This window comes from Ochotona princeps, chromosome X, assembly GCF_030435755.1.
Source record: "Ochotona princeps isolate mOchPri1 chromosome X, mOchPri1.hap1, whole genome shotgun sequence".
Lineage (NCBI taxonomy): Eukaryota > Metazoa > Chordata > Mammalia > Lagomorpha > Ochotonidae > Ochotona > Ochotona princeps.
In genome coordinates, this window is record NC_080865.1 from 20,146,527 (window position 1) to 20,172,070 (window position 25,544).

Below are 25,544 nucleotides of genomic sequence, written 5' to 3' on the forward strand. Positions count from 1 at the left end.
AAGCTGGAGTCTATCTACTTTCAGCCATACTTCTCTTATTTGTTTTCAATTTTTAGAAAGTACAATTTGCTATTTGATTGGGACCCTGGGATGACACCAGGTGACCGTTCCCCCTCCCTGGGTAATGTGGCAGTTGGGATACTACAGGTGTGACTTATCTCTCCCATTGCCCCAGATACAGGAAGAAGAAAACAAAACCATGGAAACAGGGATCTCACCCACTTTCCCCTAATCCTTGACCCTTACCACCCTAATCAACTATGTAAACATCACCAAAACTAGAATTTTTTAAAAATGTGCATTTTGCTGCCTGAAAAACAAAAGGAAAGAGCATACTTGAATCGGCTAGGTCGCTCCCCCAATCCCCTCGGGGTAGGAGAACTGAAGTCTAGCCAGGAGCTCATCCAGATTGCCCTGGTGGGAAGCGGTCGCTGGAGCCATACTGCTGCCTCCAGGATTCTACATGGAAAGAAGTCAGGAACTAGGACCAGGAACTGTAGAAGACAATTCAGTTCTGGAAGGTGGCATCTTAACTGTTACCCCAAATGCCCAGCTCAGGTTTCCTGGGAGGAGTTATTATGGGTAGCACACTTCCTTGCCTCATAGTTCTGTGTATACGAGGTGTAAAAAATTGAGCCTCACACACATTTGACTAAAAATGGTACATTATTATTTTTTTTCTTGGACTACCATACATTTTGGCATTAGACCCTCTTATCTTAATGTTTCTGATTTCTTCAAATGCCATCCTCATTACATCTTTAATAAAATTCATCAAGGTTTCAGGTGCAACAGGAACATTCTGGATTTGTCTGGACTCTCCTTCCTCTCAAGGGTGGTAATAATCACTTCAAAGTATCAGAGACTGTTTCTGATCCTGGCTCAAAGTCATGTCGATCAGTGACATCCAGTGAGGTCTTCAGTGTAGCAGAGCCTTCCTTGCAGGCATGTGTGCAAGCAGGGCAGCCCATGCAGAGCTTGCTGGTGGACTGGCACGTCTCCGCTGCCGGCTGTCTGATGTCTGCATGCAGTTCTGATGCTGGCGTGCTTAGAAGGTGGAGAACCAAAACGAACACTGTGCTTCCTCCAGATGGACACTGTGATCACATGCCACTCAGAAAACCATCTTTCCTCCGGTTTACAATCTCCAAATGGAAAGCAGAATGTTTAGGTTCTTGGTGTGGTTATGTGGAGTGATTGCAGAATGTGGCATGAGATAGAGTATACCCACAGGCAACATGAGTTCACTGCCTCATGATGATCAGTATGCCTAATCAGCAGTATATTGATGAGTGTCTTCTTCGGGGCTGCTCTGCTTTGTACTAACTAGCCTTGAAGTTTCTACTTTCCTGTACTCATGCATAGTTGAGCTCATGAAATATTTTACCACAGATCCTCTCGGGTCTGTTTATACATATCTAGTAAGGCATATTTTGGTACAATTCATGTGTTTTATCTCAAGGTAAATTTCAAGATAGAGTGAAAAATGAATTCCTTCTGTTTTTCAGGCAGTTTTCCTCATGAGAAGTAGGTCAAGAAACATTGAACACAGAATAAATTTATCTCTGAAAACAGCTCTTCAGCTCGGGATTGTTTAAGGATGGCCTAGAATCTGTGCCTAACATTCTCTTGCATCTGCTTTTTCAATATTCTGAATTAGCATGTAGGTACAAAACATTGCCGTGGCATTGCTCTTATGCTAGTCCCCATCGTCTGACCCCCTTTGTCAGGTGAGAAGGCACTTGTTAACCAGCACAAAAATGATTTTCGAAACAAAGTTAGCATGCGTCTTATCCACGAGGCTGCCAGTTGACTGAAAGCTACCAGGACTTCTATTATAAATTGTCCTCATTCTCACTTGGTTTAAAGAATACTTTGAAATACAAAACGAGGTGGACTGTTTTTATTGTTCTCCACCCTCTAATCCCTCAGGCTGTTGAAGTCTTAGATTAGGAGGGGACTTGGGGAGTGAAAGAGAAGAAGGAATACACATGCAAATACAGAGACAGATGCAGAGAGACAGAGACCATCACCACCATCTGGAGGTGAACCAAATATGTATGGATTTCATATGCATGGGCTTCAAGATTTATGCCAAATAACCTTCTTTAAATTGCATTTTTTCGTGAATCCTTCGAGATACTTCTCGTATTTCTTTTGTTTTTTTCTATCTAAATGAATTACAAAATGCAATCCTAATATAATTTGTATGTTTAAAATTTAATTGGTTTTATAAACTAAAGACATCCTGGTTTTGCTACAACATTTCTTCTATTTGCTACAGACTTTCTAAATTTGTGTTCTGGCAGAGTGTGTTCATGCACGCATGCCTGTGTCCATGGATATGTAATAGTTTTCTGTAAATTTAAGGCTGGGAAAAAGATGCAGGCTGTAGATCATTCTCTGATAACTCTGACAAGCACCTGCTTATTTCTTTCAGTGAGCTAACTAGATGCTGGAAATATTGAGCACTTTAGTCATCATTCTGAAAGGATTGCTTCATGTTTGATTGCACGAGCCTATAATGATTTTGTGAAACTTTCAGGAGGATTTTAGGAAATAGATCAAATGGTGCTTACAATTGAAACTAAAAAAAGGCTTTTCTATTTGTATTATTTTATTGGAGTGGGAAATTGGGAACTCTTAAAATGTCCCTACATATGTCACCCCTGTAACTTTGGCAGCCTTTTGTCATGATCACATTTTCCCTGGTCATTCATTATTGCCCTGCAGATGGGAGCTGTGCAGTATGCCAAAGAGTAACAAGTCTCAAGTTAAAGAGTCTATGAGTGTGTTTATTGTTTCTAAGTATTAATGCATGTGAACAGCTTTTGTTGACTGGCTTGACTTCTCAGAGTCTGGTGCACTGTCAGTTCTTGGAGGTTCAGTAAACTTTTTTTAGTGTTATACACACATGTGTAGTCTGCTGCTTCTGAGTTGCTAAGGAAGTTTGCCTGGGTCGTCAGTGAACTCCGCATTTTATCCATGTGTGGTTCAGAGGTGGGCAGTACAGTGAATTTCATCACTAATGTAGAACTCACACTGCACATAACACTGGGATAATCAAAATTGAGAGAGAATCCAAACACAAATAATAGATGAAAAACCAAAATAATTAGTGCATCGACCAAACATCTAACCTTCAGTTACTCTAAGGAATCCTGTAACTTGTTCTTCTGAATGTCTTAACTGACAATCCAGCAGTACTTTTATAGGTGTGATCCTTTGCTTGTTTACTTCTTTAGCTTTTAATGATAGTCATTTTTCTGTTGAGTTTCAGTTTCTCCTTCCTGAAAATTCTATCCCATCGACCAATCCGGAAATAATGAAAAAGGAGAAGAACAATGGAGGCTTTATGCATTACAGTGAAATCTATTCATGCCCATGTACAAAAGGCTACAAATTGGAATGGTTGAAATTATCTACTTCTATTTTGTGCTGCATTTTAGGAATATCAATGAAATTTGAAATTATATGGTGAAATGGAAAGTTTGAACAGGAATTATATATTGAAAATGTGACAAAAGATGTAGACTGAATCATCTTAGGTGTTAAGAAGGGAATATGCCTCATGTCTTATATTTTCTTTTTAGACAAAGCCTTCCAATTTACCTGGAAGCCCACATCATGTTTCATTTTCTACTCATATAGCAGAGATTGTTACAGTTATAATAGCTCTCTTTCTCCATGAAAATGGACCATTCGGAGTGGTAGATATGGTTATTTTAATTTTATAATATGGGAGGTGTAGAGGTATAATGAAAAAAAAAAAGACTTTGTAATCAAAGGAAACTTCAGTTACCAGTTGTGCAGCCTTGAAGAAATAACCAGCATCTTGCAGCATTTCATCTCATCTGTTGGTTAGGATGAGAGTGTAGGAAGACTATCTTCCCTGTAGGCAACTATAAATCTAAAGCATGTATCACGTATGAAGTTGTTATGATGAGTAATTGTACTGCCATGCCTTCCATCGAAGATTGAATATTCAGGTGTGAACATTGATCGTTTTTCTAAGATTAACATCTGCAGTAATTTATATTATGTGTCATTTTAATATGGGGCTGTTAGCTTTGTAATTCAACATAATCAAAGAACCATTTGTATTTACAAGAGAATTTTTTTGCAATTGCCTTATTAACAGCTCAAATTGATTACAACTTATTTCTAGTGTTTTCATTTGGTTCTTTATAGACTGAAATGCTGAGCTCTCCCCATCTGTTCATGCACGTTTTTCACCTTTTCCTTTAATATCTAGACACTTGATTTGTCTTATTAGTAGGAGTGATTTTAAAGTCCCTTGTGATAAGTATAGGAGCAAATTTATTTCTGAATCTGATTGTCTTGGCAGCTTTACTTCTTGAAAATAGGTGTGTTTTTGCTTGCTTTTCTGCCATGCATCTTTTTTTTTTTTAAGTGAACGTTAGACACTATATGTACAAGAAAAATAGACAATGTGGTAAATATATTTAATCCTGGAGATAGGCCCAGCTCTTTTTCTGTCAAGCTATTATAGAATGGGGTTTGAGTCAGTGGAGTTAGTATCGAACTGGTTTGGGGGGGTTTCTTGTTGCTATAGCAACATTCAGAACACCACAGACTTCAAAGACCTCCAGTGATGGACTGCCGCTGTCTTTTGCTTAGTCTGGTTCCTAGGGTGCTAAAAGGGATTTCTATCTTCCTGTGCCATCCTCAGCTTCCAGCAATCCTTGCATACCTGCCCCTGCTTCAGTAGCAAAAGACCACTCTGCTTCTATCAGCATATGATCCTGGGCCCAATAGGCTAGCCTGTCCTTCTCCCCAAGTCTTCTACCCTCCCCCACTCACTGAAAAGCAGATCTTTGCCTAAACCCATAGAGGGTAGAGGTGCCTGCCTTTCCTTTAATGGCTTAAGTCGTTTACTTCCAAAGAAGGGTCTGGCAAAAATGGATTTGATTTCATGCCTGTGCATCTTGAGAGAGCTTCTTCCTGTCTACTGTCTTACCTCCAGTCTTTGTTGAAAGTTACCAGACAGGGGCCCATAGAGTAACTCCAAAATGAGGAAATACTGCTTCTGTCTGTGTTTTCAAGCGTTGTGAAATCTGACAGCAGCCTTAAGAACTATCATAGTTTTAAGTGTTTTCTTCTGCCCATGCCTATGGTAGCTGCTCCTTCCTGAGTGCTCTGACAAGGGTAATCAAACCGTTCATATGTTCACTGCCCTTGGAGAGCATTCCAGTGCTCAGCTTACCGTATTGCATTGTGCCATCGTCATCTTACAGAAGTGCTCAAGGAAGTAGGCTTTCAGGGCTTTCCGAGGTTTTTCTCACTGGATTGCTTTGTTTCATTTCAATAGAATATCTGAGACAAGCTATTTGTGGGGAAAAAAAGAGACATTTATCTGGGTTACAGTGTTGGAGACTGAAAATTTAGAAAGACTGTGGTGTGGGCCCCATGGGAAATGGTGGAAGTGGGTGCACGAGGAAAAAGTCACATTTCCCAAACCATGACACCAGAGAGTGGATGGGTGAGACTCAGGCTGCTGACACATCCCTTTCATGAGAACTAATCACCGTCCCACAAGCAGTACCTTCATCCCCTCCAAGAACATGCCCCCAATGACTCCAGGCCTTCTTAGGAGGCCCCATCTCTCCAAAGTTCTACAACACCTCCCAACAGTACTACCTTGCAATATGTCTTCAACACATGAGAATTTTTGGGGGGGTGAGGCACATAGCTGCAAAAGCTCAGCAGGTGGAACATTATTCTAAACAGATGGTTCTTGATTATGATATAAAACCCAGGAGTATTTTACCCTCATCCACATTCATCGTCTTAATCATTACAGCCCCCTTTATTTCTGTTTTTGAGAGATTGGATCATAAAAGTGATATTTCACTGTTTGAATTTAATAAAAACATACTGAGGATCTTTCATCTGAGAGTTACAGAGAAATATGTGGGGATGAAAACGAAAAGGTGCAAAAATAAAAGTCACTCTTTCTCAAACCATTTTCATTCAGAAGACAGAAGCATTAAAATGTATATTCAGAATTGGCGTTTAAAAAGTAAATTGTGGTGTTGAAACTATGATTGCCCACAGTTGTAGCCATGCATGTGGACCATGGTCTCCTGGTCTTGTTATTTCAAGACCATGTGAGGGGCAAAAGGGTGATGTCAGCAGTGTGATGCTGACTTCGAGATCATTCTTAAGAGCAGTGTCACCAGGAACTTTTGGCTAAATTTCAGTGACGAAGAAGAAATATGAAGAAAGGGCCCCCATTTTACATCTCAGTAAAACAAGTTACATAGAGTAGTTCACAATTTCATGAAGCATGGAGGCACAAAAGTTAATCAAAATGTTCCAAACAGAGAAGAGGGAGTGCATATCCTCTGTGTACTAGGCATATAGCTCACAGTAGTTTTTGGATGGCTAAAAGGTTTTGATTTGACAATTTATCATGACATTGAGGGAAAAGATTATTTACCCTTGATTTTAAAAATCTTATTCAAATCACTTCTCCACAGTACATAATTCATATTCTATCACATTCTTTCCAAGATGCTCAGACTAAAACTTGAACAAATCAAGACAGGTGTTTTGAAATAACCATCCCAAAGTTCAGTCCAGGTACAAGGTGACAAGAATGGCTCATGGGCAACGAACTGTCTGCCGATGCTGAGGACCAAATCAAACAAAAGCAAAGAACATGAAGAACCAAAAGAAGTTAATTATAGGAAAATTAAAGTAGACATTCATTTTTTATAGAGTTTATGTTAAAACTAATTGGAAATCCCCATACATATTAGTTGCAGCAGAACTTTTAAAATTCCATGCACCAACTCAGACTTCTTTCTTAATCCTTTTCATCTCCTCATAATGATGCATTTTAGATTGTTGAAGGCTTGTGCTAATGCAAAGTGATGAGCTGTAATCTAAAATTAACCAAGAAAATAATGTGAAAATTTCATGCATGCATTGATATTTCTCTTTGGTGGTAAACCAGAGGGATATTGAAATATGAAATTTCAAATACCCTGCTGATTATGCTAGAATGAAAAATAAAATGGGGGATTTGTGGTTTATTAACAATAGAAACATTAAACAAAACACTAAGAGATATTTGTATGTCGACATTTAACTGCCCTTGGCATTTTGCACTTGGGTTTTGTTGTGTAGCAAGTTACAGGGAAGCTCTCTTTAAGTATATCTAGATAGTGTCAGTTTGTTAAGCATGTCTCCTTATAAATGTCCACATTATCCACAAGTGAATTTTATTGATGATGTTACATCAAAATTGTTGCTGGAGTTAGTGCTGTCTGTAAAATGAGTACATTAAACAGAAATCCATGCTTTTTGTTTTGGTATGTTAATTTGTTTTTCTGTTCAGGATAGCTATGCTTTCGTGTTCAATTTTGTGTATACCTTAAGTATTCATTTCATTCTTTACCACGATACCTGTTACAGACAACAATTAGTATTTAAATTTCAGGAAAAAAAAAACTCAGCAAGATTTACGAATCTTTCAGTGCTGCTGATTTTTTTTTTCTCATTAAGTCTGGGCCTGATGTAACTAAAAGAAAAAAATGAAAAAAGGGTGGGTAGATTCTGGTTGGATTTCCTGGTCACCTCTAACTATGCGAATTGCTGTGATTGGCATGCATTGACAGTTCTTATTATCACTGATAGCAAGCCAGAGACACTTCCAATTTGTATTTAAATGGCCCTACGCAGAAAAGGAAAACTGAACAAACCAAAACATCCCCGTGTGTTTATGCAGATAAATGCCAGTTAGCTGCTAAAAATGACATCAGTATTTTTCCATGCAGTTACAGTTACAATCTATATTGTAAACATTACAACATTTAGGAGAAGATCTCATCTGAATGTGGCATGGAAAAAATGATATGAATGAAACTGATCCCACAGTTAAACAGTGAACTCCATTACTTAAGGGTTGTATAAATTAGGCTACTTGGTTTTAAGTCATATATGCATAAGTTGAATTAGCTATATCAAGCATGGAATTTATTCTGTAGAATAAATCTATTCTAAGGATTCAAATGTGTCTCTAAGAAAGCAAAGGCAAATCATAATTGCACCTTAGAAAATTGTGACAATCTGCGGCTGGCATAGTGGCGCTGTTGGTTAAGCCGTCACAGGTACCAGCACTGTCCCAGTTTGAGTCCCCACTGCTCCACTTTCTGATCTAGCTCCCTGCCAATGCTACTGGGAGGCAGTAGAAGATGGTCTGAGTACTTGGCACCCAGCACCCACACAGATGAAGTTCCTGGCTCCTGGCTATGACTGAGCACAACCCTGGCTGTTGCTGTCATTTTGGGAGTGAACCAGCCCATGGAAGCTCTCTCTGCTTCCTTTTTTTCCCCTCTGTTATTCTGCCTATAAAATAAATAAAATACATCTTTGACAAAAAGCAACTCCGAGGGAGGGCTGGATGTTGGACAATAGATGCTGATGAAGGGCGATGCAGCTCCCTCTTTCGGCCCCTGTTTAAGCTTCCTGCCAGTGTAGACTCTGAGGCCCATAGGTGATGGTGCATGTAGTGTGTGTGGAATATAACTATATGTAATACATAGAGAATTTTAGCAATATCCCAACAAGGTGTACAAGGTTTTCAGTGTTAATGATTTTTTTCCTCAGTAAGTCTTTGTCAAATAATATTAAACAAAACATGCTGTTTGGATTCCTTGGTCACCAAATCTATATTTGAATTGTGGGTATGGGCATGAATGAAAAGTTCTTATCCCTGATTATAATCCAGAGACAATTCCAATTTTGTTTTAAGTGATCCTATGTAGAAAAGGATAACTGAACATAAGTCATATATTTGTATATATGCAAATATACATATTATCTTTGTATAATTAGAGTGATTAAAACCCAAATTGGAATTGTCTCTGGATTCTTCATATGTGTGTGTGCTTATGTATGTATGTTACATTTTTATAAATTATTTGCATTCATGCATGACGGGGTAAACATACACTTAAACAAATATGTATGATTTATACTTGCAGTTAGTGTGCTCAATATGTGAGATGTTGCAGGATTGTGGCCCTTTTTTGTTACTGGTAGGAATGAGATTTTATATAGAATTTTTGGGAACCAACTTGAAATATGTAACAAATGTTATAGAAATAGTAATTCACCTGGATCTGCCAACCTAATGTTTGAGAATCTTTCCCAAGGTAATAACCCTAAACTTGATAGAGGCTTTATGTACATAGATATTATTCATAAGATTAGTAGCAAAAGTATTGGAAATATTTTTCAACATTTAAATAAAAGAATGATAGTTTTCATGGACTCATATATAAAATAATACAACTAACTGTTAAAATTATTTTTACGGACCAGCATTGCGGTCTAATGGATTAAGCCATTGCTGGAAATGTCAGATCCCATGAGTGCCAGTTCAAACCCTGTCTGCTTTACTTTTGAGCATCTCCCTGCTATTGTGCATGGGAGAGCAGCAGAAGATGCGGCAAGTGCTTGCATCCCTGCTGCTCATGTGGGAAACTTCGATGAAGCTGCTGGCTCCTGGCTCCTGGCTCCTGGCTCTGGTCTGGCCCAGTCCTGTTCATTGTGTCTGTCTCAGGGGAGAAAAAAAAGAGACAGTGGATGGAAAATTTCTCTCTCTCTCTATTTCTCAACTTTGTGTTCCAAATAAGTAGAATAAATCTTTAAAAATGTTTTTTGACAGCATTGGAAAACCTCAGTTCTTTTAAATACAGAAGCAGGTTATTAAAATACTTCTGCAATGCAATTAAAATTACACAAAGAAAATGCTAGTGAGGTATGACAGATCTTCTATGATAGAGTTTTCAATACCCACTTTTTCTCTAGTTTCTAAAATTTGGCTAATAAACAGTAATTTAGTTGATAAATGAATTAACCTCAGCATTTTATTAAACATTAAGAACACTAATGCATCTCTCTGTTCAGCCTAATAAAATAGATCATATTAATTGTTTTTAGATTTATTTATTCTGAAATTCACAGTTGCAGAGAGATGGAGAAACAGAGAGAGAGAGAGAGAGAGAGATGTTCCATATTCTGGCCTACTCTAGATAACCAAAACAGCCAGGGTCACCCATGTGGGTGGAATAGGATCAAACATGAGCAGTCCTCCTCTGCTCTGCTCATGTTCACTGACAGGGAGCTGAATCAGAGGTGGAGCAGCAGAGACATGATCTAAATGATGACTTTACAGATGGTGGCTTTAACTACTATGCTATAACACCAGCCCCAATCATATTCTATTTTGTTGTTGTTGTTTTTACCTTGATGCTTCACCTAAGCTATTTATACACTGAATGACATATACCTGAGGTTCTTTTTGTCTTTGAAGATGAGGCCTCTTTACCATGAATTCTTAATTTCCTAATCAGTGAATATACTTGTCTAAATTTTAATATTTAAGTTTCTTCTTTTCATATTAGTTCAGCAATGCATAGTGTTCTAGTTTTAGCAGGTATTGGTTCTTTCTACTCATCTCAGTGGGTGGCTTGTTATTTTCAGCGGCTTTTGTGCAATCCTTTGAGGTGGTGGTTTCTAAGCTGTGAATGCATTGTGTCTATGCAGAGAGGGGTGTTATTTCTTGTATGGCATGATACTTTTATATATGCTATGAGAACAATCAATTTTACATTTGAATTATTCCCTCATGACACAGGCTAATTTGACTAAAGAAAGGTACATATTATCTAAATATGCCTGATTAAGCCATAAAATATCTGATACAGTTAAACAAGTCTTTATGGATCTCGATTTCTCCACTATAGTATGCCAATCTTTAACATCAAGGTTTACCATAAAAAGGCTCTTTTTTTTCCAGAAAGGATTTTGCAGCAAAATGTATTACAATAAAATTGTATCTATATTGACAGAATCCTGAGGAACTAAAAATATAAATGGTTGTTTGAGAAAATACTGTCTAAGGCAATAGGAAGAAAATCCACTATTTCCTAGGCTGGTTCAGGAGTCCTGGCTTCTTTTGGCATAGTTGAGACCCAGGTACTCATGCGTCTTTGAGCCTCAGTTACTGTTTGTGGATCCATAAAAGGAACACTGTGTTAAGGGCGCAGGGATATGAAGCGCAGAACAACTCTTAGATAAACATGGGAAAAACACAGGAAAAAATAATATAAATAGGCCTATTGCTAACAATACAGCTGTTCTTGGAAAAAAAGGTATAGCATCATGCATCAATTTATGTAAGAGCCAGAGTAATGTCTTTAATTTTCATCTGATAATTTTTCAAACCCTGGAGATATTTGAGAATCTGTGTAGGTTTGTACTCACCATTTTAGGGGCCTATGCCTAGTCCTACAGAAAACCCATACATTATATAAGGATAACAATATTGATTGTATGTTATGGGTCAGGTGCTTTCTATGGTATTTGAAGATAATGAGATAATGCCCACAATCATACTAAATCCTGATTTTTCAGATAAGGATATTGAAGAAAAGATTGCTATGTAAAGACAGAAAATGTGACTTTTATGTAGGAGGACTGGGCTTTGAGTCTGGGTAATATGGCTCCAAAGCATTTTTGCCCAATAAGGTTTCTATACTTCCTCTTGTGAAAAGATTAGAATAAAGAGGCAGATTCTAGAATTTGAAATTTGAAGAAATAGATATGCCTTTTCCAAACTGTATTTCTTTTTTTTTTTTAATTATTTATTATTTAACTTCAGTAATTACATTGTATTATGTGACACAGTTACATAGATACTTGGGTTCTCCCCACCCCTCCCCAAACCCTCCCACCATGGTGGATTCCTCCACCTTGTTGCATAACCACAGCTCAAGTTCAGTTGAGATTTCCCCATTGCAAGCGTATACCAAACATAGAGTCCAGCATCTTATTGTCCCGTCAAGTTCAACGGCTTCTTAGGTATACCCTCTCTGGTCTGATGACAGAGCCAGCAGAGTATCATCCCAGTCAATTGAAAGCTCCAACATACCATCAGCACAAATTTACATCATTATGGAATTAATTGACATAGTAATGAGTAACCAATATGTTAAAAGTAAATGCGGGTTCCCAGCCACCTTCTGTTACCACCTCACCTATACTTCAATTTTAGTTTATACGCAACATTAAGTTGAGGGAAATGAATTCCATATAATGAAGCGATTAACTCAAGTCCATAGAGCTGGTTAATGCTGGCGCCAGAATTCAGGTGGGAACATTCTTGCAAAGCTCATCACAAAGCTGAATTGTCATTTTTCATCACTTTAAGTGGTGAAACTGAGGCCCATTATGATTCAATAGCAGAGCTTCCATTCCAACCCAGATAGGCTGGTTCAGAATAATATAGGATACTGCCAAGACCGGGTGGAGGGACTGCTATAATATTCCAAAAAAACTGGATCCACTTGCTTGATAGGCAGCAGGAGGATCACTGATATTCGATGGTGGAAGAAAGGACGCGTTTGTGGCAAAGTGCAGAAGGAACAATCAGACAGATATTGCTTAATTCCCAGGCTCCCTAGGGAGTTAGCGGTATTGATTCTTTTTTTTTTTAAAGATTTTATTTATTTTATTACAAAGTCAGATATACAGAGAGGAAGATCTTCCGTCTGATGGTTCACTCCCCAAGTGAGCCGCAACGGGACGGTGCTATGCCATTCCGAAGCCAGGAACCAGGAACCTCTTCCGGGTCTCCCACACGGGTGCAGGGTCCTAATGCATTGGGCCGTCCTCGACTGCCTTCCCGGGCCACAAGCAGGGAGCTGGATGGGAAGTGGAGCTGCCGGGATTAGAACCGGCGTCCATATGGGATCCCGGGGCGTTGAAGGCGAGGACTTTAGCTGCTAGGCCACGCCGCTGGGCCTGGGGGGGTGGGGTATTGATTCTTACAGATTACAGTTGGGGCTGATGGATGGACACTCAGCTCTTGCCCAAGTCCCCGGTTGATCTATGCTGCTTGTGCCACTCCTTTGACTGGTTGTTGATCTCATGCCCTTTAGGGAATTTTGAGGATGACAGTGTGAGCTCTAGTCAGTGGAAGGGTTTTGCACTTTTTGTCTGGGCCTGGGGCTCTTGGAAAACAAACCCTTTAAGGCAGGTCCAATGTCAAGTTTTATCTGAGATCTTCTGGACTCTGTAGCACCATCTGTATTACTACCTCAATGCAGTGAAACTATGTTAGTAACAAGTTCATTTGCTACCTTAGAAGCAGGACAAAGAAGGTTTAAGCTAAGTAACAGAGGTGAAGCACTTGATGGTATCTGGTGTCTCCATCCAGGGCATTACATAGGGACTTGTTCTGAGGTTTTGAGCCATTATATCATGATAATTCAGGATAGGCACTACCTTATAATGTATTTATAATCTATTTCAAAGTGGCTTGAAAGTTGGAGAATTATGTCTTTCATTTCCAAAATAAAAATTCTAGGGATCGTACTACATAATCATTTTAATATTCTCTAATGTTTGTAGTGTGTCATGGTTCATGCCCATCTACACATGGAATCATACAGGTTTTTTTTAAGATTTATTTATTTGTATTGCAAAGTCAGATATACAGAGAGGAGGAGAGACAGAGAGGAAGACCGTCCGTCCAGTGATTCACTCACTAAGCAGCCGCAACAACCGCAGCTGAGCTGATCTAAAGCCAGGAGCCAGGAACCTCTTCCAGGTCTCCCACATGGGTACAGGGTATCAAGGCCTTTGGCCATCCTCGACTGCTTTCCCAGACCACAACCAGGGAGTTGGATGGGAAGCAGAGCTGCCAGAATTAGAGCTGGAGCCCATATGAGATGTCGGCTTGTTCAAAGTGAGGACTTTACCAACAAGGCTTACTGTACTGGGTCCAGGATCATACATTTTACATATATACTTGCATGTATGAAATGTATATAGAAATATGTATGTGTAAAGTTTATTTGTAAATATGTGAACCAAATATATATTAACAAAGCATTCAAACCATTTACATTGGCCATACAAGGAAAATAATTGGCCAATTTGCATTAAAATATTAAGTGATGATAGCATTTAGTATAAAATTTGGAATTTATAAAGATAAAATAAAGTAAATTCCACTTCAAACCCCCTCTTTTTTTTTATATTTATTTTATTTTCATTACAAAGTCAGATATACTGAGAGGAGAAGAGACAGAGAGGAAGTGGAGCTGCCGGGACCAGAACCAGCGGCCATATGGGATCAAGGCGAGGACCTTAGCCACCAGGCCACGCCGCCGAGCCCAAACCCCCTCTTTTTTGACTCAACAAATTCTCTTAAAACCTCAATTTCTGTCTACCATTTGTTCTGTAATATTGTAACAAACCAGACTTGCACTACAATTTCAAAACCTTTCATATCTCCAAATTATATTTTCCTCTGCAACTCCATCTCATTTCTGCCCAAGTGCAAAGTAGTTAATTTGAGAACCTCTAATATTTAATTTACTTGCTATCCTAAATTCACGTTTATTTAAATTTTTAATGAAAATATAGATAGAACTTACTCATTGGCATTAGGCCCTGGGGAAAGTGTTCTCAATAATAGTCCTGTCACAAATCTTAGAAATGAAATAAATACTTTTTTTACCCAGTGGAATAATAAACTTGAAAAGAGAAAGAAATCTGTCATTAAGAATCTTGGAAGAAGCCGTCATTAGCCACTTGTCATCAGTATTAGCAACTCGAGCTGAATAAGAATTGATTGTGTGACTCTGGACTTTTCTTTGCTCTGCCACTTAGATCATGCATTAGCATTGGCACCTGATTAACTCTCAAAATGGTCTCATCCTCTGATTAGCTCCCAGGAATCCTTTTGTATTCTCAGAACTGATTTTCTGAGCTTCATCCTAAAAGACAGAATCCAATGTTCTTTTACTGACTGTAAAATTCTGTTTGTGCTGGAAAAATATTTAGCCTTAGTCTATTTATACTTCTTGGCTTGCTCCTCGTTTGTGCTAACCTAAGACTTCCATATTTGGTGAAGAGAGAATAAATGAATGCGTCTAAACTTTAGTACTGTTTTAAGTGCTTTCTGTATTTGGCATTACACATAAATGAGCAGTATTGGTACTGACCATTGCTGCCGCTCCAACCTGCTGAGTTTCCTCAGAGCATGTTCTCCCCCTAAAGAGCTTTCTAGATTGATTGCTATCTCCACTAATACTTGGCCATGTTTAAGAAAAACATGCTTGCTTTAGTGTTTCAGTGTTGAAAGGTATGATAAAGAGAAAGACAATGATAGAAATCATGCTGTATTCTAAGTGGAATACTTTTTAGAAAGTTTTTTTTTAAAGAAATATTGTCTTTAAAATGTGTGCGTCCATCTTAAGTTTAAATGATGGGATGCAGCACTCATTTTCTGAGATGAAGAAGCCAAGGACAGTGCACTGCTACAGAATTTTATCTTATAGGATGCACATACTATTGATTGACCACTATGAGACCTACTAGGCAAAGCATTTCAACACACTTTTTTCCTGTGATATGCATTTCCACAAACTCTTTGAAGGCCCTCATATGCATAAATTTCAAAATATGTTTGCATCAAAATAGACTTATATAAAGAGGAAATAAAGCAAGAGGAGAAGAAGGGAGAGGAGGGGAGGGGATGGACAGCAAACAAATGTGTTCCTTTGTGCTACTCTGGATTCAGTTTCTCAAGAAGACCTTGAGGATTCTGATGGAACATATTCTACTGTTTTATTAATTTTTTACTCAAACACTTCTGTCCCTCATTGAGAGTTTTTCCTGAGAAGACTGATTTTCTATCACTCCTGGGATATCTTGAGATATCCTACAGTTAAGCTTTCTAAACCATCCAGTCCCTGAAGAAAGCCCTAGTGCAAAGACATAAAGTGCTGTGGATATTTCTGGTGGAAAATATTCAGTATATTGTAGGTAACTCAAGTTTATCCCAAGCAAATACGATATGGAGCCTTGTTCATATGTGCAATGTCAATTCCTTTTAATATTTAAGTATTTATTTACTTGTTTGAAAGGCAAAGCAACTGAGACAGAAGAAAAGACACAGCTCTTCCATTACCTCGTTCAATCCATGAATTGTTGAATACCCAGTGCTGGGGTTAGGTCTAAGTCAGGAACTAAGAACCCCATTCTGTTCTTCCACGTGGGTGGCAGGGACCCAAGTACTTGGATCACCTGCCATTGCCCTCCCATTAGCAGGCACGTTAGCAGGAAGCAGAATCCAAAGTGGGGCAGCCAGTGCTTGAATCTATGCTAAGAAATGGGATGCTGGCATTGTAAGCCGTGGTTTGGCATGCTATGCAACAACATGACTCCTACTATAACATCTTGTTAATCTTTCTTTTGTAGTAAGGGTTGAGAGAATAATTTCATGTGATTTATATAGACCTTTGTAATAAACCAACGTAACAGCCCTATGTTTGATCATTTGTTTCTTAAACATCTTTTTAACAAAATTTTGGAAATGGTTGTTGTGCGTATTTGGCTGACTGCTATCCTTTTTACTTAAGAAGAACTGTTTTGTAGGTTGTTAAAATAGACATATACCACATAATAATGTACTGTAAAACGTAGTCAATGGAGAAATAGTGTATTTTGAAAGCAAAAGTGATTAGACTGTAGAATGGAAACCAGTATCTAGTTAGCACTTCTGCTGCAGTTTCCAAATATTTAATTTTAACTTGTAATTAGATTGGAGGCCCTTACATTATTTTGATTTATTTTCTAATAATTAGTCCATTATTATTATTTTAACAAATTAAGTGACCTTGTCATGAGACTGCCCAAGTATATTCCATGTCTTCATACTAATTAACAGTAACTTATTTTTACCCCTCACAAGTCTATACACCCACATATTCATGTTGAAACGAGATGCTTGAAATCATTTTGTAAATTATAATCCACTATAAAACAATCATTATTTACATTATTGATAAAATCATATTTCAGTCTTTTGAACATGAGGAGATGCAATTTATATTACCCTTTCATATTTTGTTTTTGTCTTTCAAATAGTAGACTTCAACTTCTCCATGTTTATAAATACTATAAAAAGCTTAGAAATCATTAATATGATATGATAGTCACCTAAAAATGTCTGTTTTATGGTATAATACAACATATAGAATTTTTAAAGAAATTTTGGTATGTATGAATATAAAGGTTTACAGTTCTCTCCATTTCTCTCTTTTATAGTATCAATATTTGTCATAACTGCATCTTCTTCAGTGTTCACAGTTCTGTACCATTGGTTTTCTTGTAATAGAGCTGAGCAAGGTGAGACTCTAGGAAGTTACATAATGTGCTCAAGGTCAGCACGATCGTGAGAGTTGAGTTGGGGTCTGAATGTAAGATTTTGAGATTATATTAATTCACTAACCCGTATGGTATGATTCATGGCATTTAAAGAAAAAGAATTTATCAGTTGTGTAATTTACCTCATGACACTCCTTTTCCAACTATAACCACCTGGTAGCTATTCATATAACCTTGGGATTCTTATCTCTTTTCCATTATAGTGTGTTCTTCCTATCTTACTGTTATGTCCTACTTCATAGCAATTTCCACAATAATATATAAAAAACTTTGAAAAGATTCCTTCATTGTTTTCAATATATATTGCATTGTTATTTTTATAGATATGCAATTGTGTGATTATGGAAGGTTCTGACCTTAACTCCAATTTCATAAAGTAGCATGAATTCTGTAAATGGCAGGGGATGAGAGAGAGTTTGTATTCAACCTTAGCTACTGTGGTTTTCCAAATTGTTTACTGGCCTCTGTGAACTCCATACAACAAAAAACACCTGACCCCCTGAGGAAGAAGTAACATTTGTGATGGTGGAAAAGGATCAGAGAGATCATCATTAGCATTTCACATCGTATTAGGACTCACGGCGGTCATGAGAGAGAACAGAAAATTGCAATCTCATATTACAGAATATAATTCAACCAGACAAGTCAAGGCAGATTATTTGTGAGAAATAATCTCTTCTCAAGTTTCTATTTCTAATAGGGATGAAAATACGTAGGCAGTCTTCAGTTCAAAGGCCAAATTTTGGAGAAGATATCTTCAACTACTTTTATGCTTAATGCTAGCTAACACTAGTTTCATCAGTATCATAAAGTAGAAGGAAAATGTATTGCCCTAAGACTCAGTAGATCTAAGATTTGATTATAGTATTAATTAACTGTTTGGTTTATGGGACATGCTCTTGCAGAGCAGAAATTTCTTCTTGAATATACCATGTCAGATGCGGGGAACTCCAAAGCTGTAATAGTCCTCCCTTGAGTAGATGCTCACATTTGGGGGGTGATGAGTGTCGTTGAGGCTGCCTTCAGAAGAGGACAATGTGTGTGTGTGTACCACACTTGTGTGGTTGCACATGTAAGTATATACAATCAAAGTATGTATGTGTGCAACAATATGATATATATGGTAATTAGAATTAGAAAAATGCTCGCATTTGTTTTATACATTTGTCTTATACATCTGCCTAGGAGATAAAAGTGTGTGAAAACACAAACTATATGATCAAAATGAGAGTTATCAAGTTAAATTCTAGGGACTTCATGAAAAAATGACTAAGGTAGAGAAAGTATGTGACATTCATGGAGACATTTGGCTTGTGTGGCTAGTATGGGTTTGTTGGTTCAGATGAGGGTACTTCGATAGTTCATGGAAAATGTAATCCTCGCCTTGCAAGCGCCTAGATACCAAATGGGCCCGTTTGTGTCTCAGCTGCTCCACTTCCCATCCAGCTTCCTGGTTGTAGCCTGGGAAAGCAGACGAGGACGGCCCAAGGCTTGGGACCCTGCACCCATGTGGGAGACCTGCAAGAAGCTCCTGGCTTTGGATCAGCTCAGCTCAAACCATTGTAGCTACCTGGGGAGTGAACCAGCAGATAAATCATCTTTCTCTCTAAATCTGCCTTTCCAATAAAGATAAATATTTTTTAAAAATTCTAAGATGAGTATTTTGGCACAAACATTACACAACTCCATGCATGGCTTTGTCATAGTGTATAATTCCATGAACTTTTTGAAGAGTTCTTACATGAGGTAAGGTGTGTGTATGGCTGCCAACAGACTTGATAAATAATAAATTTATATAAGTGTTTTGGAGTGAAATTGTAAAGGCTTTTAATGCCATTCTGAATAATCTGGCCTTTAATGTCAAGGCCAGCATTTCACATACTTGCATAATGTCTCCAGAGTTACGTATTTCATTATTAGATGGATGGTGATGCCATTTATTGACAGCGAGACCAGAACGGATAGATTTGTTGTGGGAGATGAATGATATTGTTGATGTAGCTGCAGTGCATTTAGGTGGAGGGAGGTATTAACTAGAGTCAGCTATGTCAGTCCAAAACTAAGGACATCATTCAAGATGAAAAATACGAAGTGAGGTGTCATCCATATTAATATAGAGTGGTGGTTGAGGTTTGCTTAGAAAGAATAAACGTAGTAGGCCAAAGGAGCAGACGTGAAGGATATACAGGAGTCCTGGAGAATTCCAGTATTTCAGACTGAATGGCAGGTACTTCTAAGTCTGCAAAACAGGTAATTAAGGAGCCCTTGTCTTGAGCGGCAAACCAAGAAATAGTGCTATTTCTGAACATCAGAATCTTAGTAATGTCATTCAGTGCACAAGTTTTACCTACTATATGCCTATTGAATTGTGTCTCCCAAATCTTTACATTCGATTCAGATTCATACATTTTCTGCAGTCTTCTATATTGAAGCCCAGTGCTTCCTATTCCTATTCCCAGAGCCACGTTCTTCTTCCTGGAATTGCTGCACTTCAATCTGAGTACTGTCATTGACATCTCTCTGCCAATGTCCCTGCATCCTTAGAAAATGATTAATTGATTAGTTAATTACCAGTGATATCTATTAAATAGACCTGTATGTGTCTACCCCTCTCCACTCCCTCTGCAATGAACTAATACAGGCTGTGGTCACTTTACACCTGGGTTCTGACTGGACTCTGTCCACGGTCTTAAATTTCTCAAAATGACCTGAGTACTGTGAAATTTATTAGTAAGTTCCAAACCTGATATTAATATATTCCCTACGGACTGGCTTTGTAGCAGAGAGGGTGAAGCTGCTGTTATCTGTGATTCTGGCAAGCCCATTTGAGTGCTAGTTCAAGACCCAGATGCTCTGATTCCATTCTAGATTGATAAAAATGGCCTGGTTAAAAAAGCAGAGGATGGCCCAAGTTTTCTGGGCTGTGGATGAAGCTCTTAGCTCCTGGTTTCAGCCTGGCCCAGCCCTGGCTGTAGTGGCCATCTGGGGAGTGAAACAGCAAATGGAAGATCATTTTCTCTGTTTTCCCCTCTCTATCACTCTAAATAAACAAATAAATAAACAAAGTAATTAATTTTTAACAAAGTCTGCTTTGGTTTCCTACTGACTTCACACTGAATTTCATGCTTCCTCTGTACTCCCAGTTAACTTTTGGAACTCAATTGAAGTACCATTTTATTGAGGCACTCTGTTTTTTTTCAAGTTCTCTTAATACATAATTATGACAGAACCTCGAGTTTTGTGTATCAGGGAACTTATATGTATATCTGTATCACCTTACCTATTCTGTTTTTTTTAATGTCTCCTCCTCTCATTAAGCTATGGCGCGAAAAGGTCAGGAAGATTGTCTCTTCCAAAATTGAATTTCTACCACCTAGTACGTGTCAAGACATATTCGACACTAGACTTAATAACCTTGCATTTTATCTATTAGTTTCCTGTTGCTTGTATTAAATTTTCCACAAATTTCGCAGCTTCTAACTATACTGATTTATTTTTAAAGAACTTGGCCAGTCAGAAATTCATTAAGCTGAAATCAAGTGCAAGCAGGGCTGTGTGGCTTCTGGAGGCTTCACAAAAGAATTCTGTTTCCTTGTCCTGTCCATTCTCTAGAGACGTCCCACATTCCTTTTCTGATGGCCTTCCTTTTGTGTCTTTCAAGCTCACAGCATTGGGCCAAGCCTTTTGCATCCTCTGATTCTCCTTATTTTGCTTCCTTGTGCCTCTTTCAAGGACTCTTCTGATTACACCAAGCTCACCTGGATGATCTAGACTAATCTACCTGTCACCGCTTAGCTAATTATCCAGCCTACTTCCTTCTGTACCCCCAATTACTTTTTGCTATCAAAAATGACTTTTTCTGATATCAGACATTAGAGTGTTGACATTCTGGGAAGAGCATTATTCTTCCTACTGCACTTTAATAGAAATAAGAACTGCAGAGAAGAAAAATCTACAAGAAAACTGAAGAATAAATCTGATCTTCATTAAATTTAAACACCTTTGGTGAGCATTATTGGGTAACACATATTGTGCTAAGTGCTGTGACTGTAAGAAGAGTGTTTAAGTCAGTCCCTGTCTTGGAGGAGAGAAAGCATATAGGTGATATTGCGAAAAATATATCGGGCCCTGCGGTGTGGCCTAGCAGCTAAAGTCCTCACCTTGAACGCGCCAGGATCCCAATATGGGCACCGGTTCTAATCCCGGCAGCTCTCACACTCCCTCACATCTCCAGGAAACAGCTTCAAGTAAATTTTTCTGAACTGTTCCTTCTTTGCCTCTTCCATTAATATGCCCTGCATATTTTTATTAGCAAAAGAAAATAAGGTATAAACACACACCAGAGGAAATGAATATAATGCATGCTACTTAAAATGACTGTATAACAGCATGTAGATTATTAATTCCGAAGAAGGCAGATTTTACTTTGTTTTCTCATTTGCTTCGTTACTAAATTATCCTATGGGTATCCTATGATTTAACCTATAACTGAAAGATAAGGCACCAATGTATTCATTATAGTGTAAACTCCATTAGAAATCAAAAGCAAAAAACAAAACAAAACAAAACAAAAACAGCCAGATAATATTTAGGATGAAATTAAAGAAAACAGGGCCCGGCGCGAGGATCCCATATGGACACCGGTTCTAATCCCGGTGGCCCCGCTTCCCATCCAGCTCCCTGCCTGTGACATGAGAAAGCAGTTCAGGATGGCCCAAAGCCCTGGGACCCTGCACCTGCGTAGGAGACCTGGAAGAGCTCCTGGCTCCTGGCTTCGGATTGGCTCAGCTCCAGCCGTTGTGGTCACTTGGGGAGTGAAGCATTGGATGGAAGATCTTCCTTTCTGTCTCTCCTCCTCTCTGTATATCTGACTTTCCAGTAAAAATTAAAAAAAAAAAGAAATTAAAGAAAACAACACTATTGTGCTGGAGTGAAAGATATTTGTGAGGATTGAAATGTATACACATGACAATATGGGATACTTTTCAAATGTTAAAATGTTTCCATATTTTATATGACAAAAATTGAAACACCATCAACAAGCAAATATATTATCATTATTATTTAAAATATCAACAGTCAATACAACAAACATCATAAGGGAGGTTCAGTATTCAATTCTTGATAAGTTGTAGGTTCTGAATTGCAGAATTCCAGGATGCCCTTGATGTGGATTACAGCATATATGGATCCCCGGGATTTGGAACAAACAAGAGGCTCTGAATTCAGCCATATTTTGCATCTGTACTAATATGTTCAACTTTCACAAATCTGCTCACCTTATGGCATCCCATATTATTATATAATTACAGTGTAAATGAAAGATATCTAATTAATATGACAAACCATGAACTTTGATTCAGATAATCTGTCAGGTTCGTTACTGTCACTTGCTAGCTTTACTCTTTATGACTTTGAATCTTTTATGTATAAATAACAATTAATTATGCATTGAAATTATAACAGTGAAACAGTCTTATAAAAAGCACTTATATATTCAATCATACAATTAGCTATGTTGATATTTATCATTCTGAAGAAACTACACGCTACCATAACAGTTAATTCATTGGAGGCACATTTTACTTTTATTAAAGGAAATGGATGAAGAGAGAATATCTGGTACAGATGCTTGTATGTTAAAACTCACCTTCAGTGCTATTTATACAGCGAACGTATAACATTTTGCACTTTATGCCAAGGATTCTTTGCTGCCTTCAAGGCCTGTCTAAAAACACCACTGTACATTTAATTGAAAAGAATAAAAATATTATTTTACTGCACATTTTTCACTAAAATGACCCTGAAACAACTCTCTTCACATAGCTTCTTAGTTAGCTTCAAGTGGAGGTCATTGAATATGTTTTAAATATTTCCAAACATATGCTTTCAAAGGCCCATGTCTTAGTCCATTTTCTGTTGCTATAATCAAACACCAGAAACAGGATAACTTATAGAGAAAGATTTGTTGAGCACATGGTTCTAGAAGTCCAAGAGCATGGCACTGGCTTCGGTTGAGTTTCTGGTGTGGGTCTGTTGGTAGAAGCGGGGAAGGTAAATGGGAATGTTTGGAAGGGAAAAACCAGAAAGGGCTACATCACTTTTTGTAACTTGCTCTTAAAATAACTAAATGGCCCAGTGCCCTGGAAGTATAAACTCACTTAGTAGCACAAAAGGACTATTCATTAGGACTCTGCTCCCATTACCAGAACAGTCCCATTGGGCACCACTTTCTGTAACTTCTACATTGAGGTACTAAGGCTCAGGCGAGTTTTGGTGGGAACAAACCCTAGCAGACTCATGTGACTGATGTCTGATGGAGAAGGTATGCATGTGCATGGGGTAAAAACACATGATTGTTAATGGTATTGTTTTCCTAAAGGCATGTAAGAAATAGACATAGGGACCAGTATTCCTGCAGTAAGTCTATGAATATGGTTAAATTTTTACCATGTGAAATATGCCATTTCTTACGGTTTTCAAGAGTGTATACAATTGTGGAAACCAAAAGATTCAAAGGAGATTAAATTAGAGTTGAAAATTATCACTGTTGTTATATATCTGCACGTGTCAACAAATGGAAGACTTTAATATTGTAATTTACACATCATGTAGATGACTTTAATATTGTAATTTACCACACAACTTGTAGATGATGCTGATATTGATCATGTGTATATGGCTTTTGGGCATAACACTATTAAATAAGAATGCATTTTATGATGCTAAAGAACTTCTCATTTAAGAATAGTTTCAACTCTCATTTATCCTCTATCATTTCTGAGATTGATTAAAACAGCCACTCACTGACTAATATTATGATTTAGATAAACTGATATTCTTAAGTGCATGCATCCATTATGGATAAGTTATTCTTTTCTATATGTCATCTGTTTTCAGAAGCAGTGGATGCTTAATACTGAAAAATAATACAAAAGCAAATAGCTTTACTTTGCCAGGGCATATCAGTAATGGTCCTTTTGACCCAAATAAATAAGATATGAAATTTTCCAGGTTTAAATATCTCATAGATAGATTCATCAATTGGACATTGGCTAATATGAGTACATTTACAGTAATTCAAAGATAGACTTTGGCTTCAAAAGAATATTTTCAAAATATCAAGATTGATCATTTTTCTGTTCATTTGACTCAGTGCTAATTTATAACTGGGGTAAGAGAGAACATTTTAGAATCATGAACTCTGTGAAACTGGTTTAATAAATTTTCACTCTAATACCTTGACTTGAATGGTTGGGACTTTTTCAGTTTTTATGTGTAAACTATGATGAGTAATACTTGCATTTTTATGTAAAATTTCCTGACTTTTGGATGAAAAAAGGTACTAGAAAATGTTGAGTTGTACCGTAGTCCTTCTATGAAGAATTTTCATGTTGAACAAATGTATCTTGGAAGCTTTGCCTCCGTGCTGACACTGTGCTACTTGCTGGGATGGGAAGCTAATAGAACTCTGCTCGTCCCGAGGCGTCCGCTGTGGGGCACCAGGCCCTGCTCAGAGCATGGAGACGCTGAAGAGCAGGGCTGAATCATTTCCATGAGGATTGGGCCAGGGAGGCTCAGAAATAGTTTTTATAAGTAGTCATAGCTGATAATTTATTTCAGTTATTTTAGAATATATAATTAATATAAGGACACATTCCACTTAGATGAAATTGTTTTTCTGCAATGTCTGTGCAACATTTTAATTTCCTGTGACTTGACTATACCAGTTATTTTACGGATGTAATTTGAGTCCCAAATATCAACATCACTACTCATGTTTAATTTGATCTGTGAATAACTTCATTTCTACATTTAAAATAACACACATACAAATGAAAACTGTTTTAAAGATTTTCAAATATGAAGTATATAAAATTTCCTCATGGCTTGGTATTTTTTTATTTCACATTCTAGATGAAAGAGAAGATGTTCAAAAGAAAACATTCACAAAATGGATAAATGCACAATTTTCTAAGGTAAGAATGTTCTGTTACTTCTCTTTCAAGATAGGATTTGCAGAATTTTTATATACCTGCGTATTTTAGATGTCAATATCATTTTCTCATATTTTCAGACTATTTTAGCTGTACGGACCTGGGAATTTTAATTTTTAATTTTTTAATATTTTATTTAACACAAAAGCAGCAGAAGATGTGACAAAAATAAATTATTTACTTTTATAAAACATGTCTCTCATATCTGCACATAGAAAGGAATTCAAATGAAGGAGTAAGACTGCTTGAGTCAGACTGACTATGTGCCCT

General features: G+C 37.6%; 1 protein-coding gene across 5 annotated transcripts in view; it reads left to right on the forward strand.

Moving 5' to 3' along the window:
• The window catches only part of DMD (dystrophin), a 1,951,117-nt gene that overhangs the window by 164,304 nt on the left and 1,761,269 nt on the right, over nt 1-25,544 (forward strand). For all 5 annotated transcript variants that reach the window (XM_058659083.1, XM_058659078.1, XM_058659079.1 and 2 more), the window contains exon 2: nt 25,195-25,256. In XM_058659083.1, the coding sequence (XP_058515066.1) occupies nt 25,195-25,256 (62 nt within the window). The remainder of the gene's footprint in view (nt 1-25,194; nt 25,257-25,544) is intronic.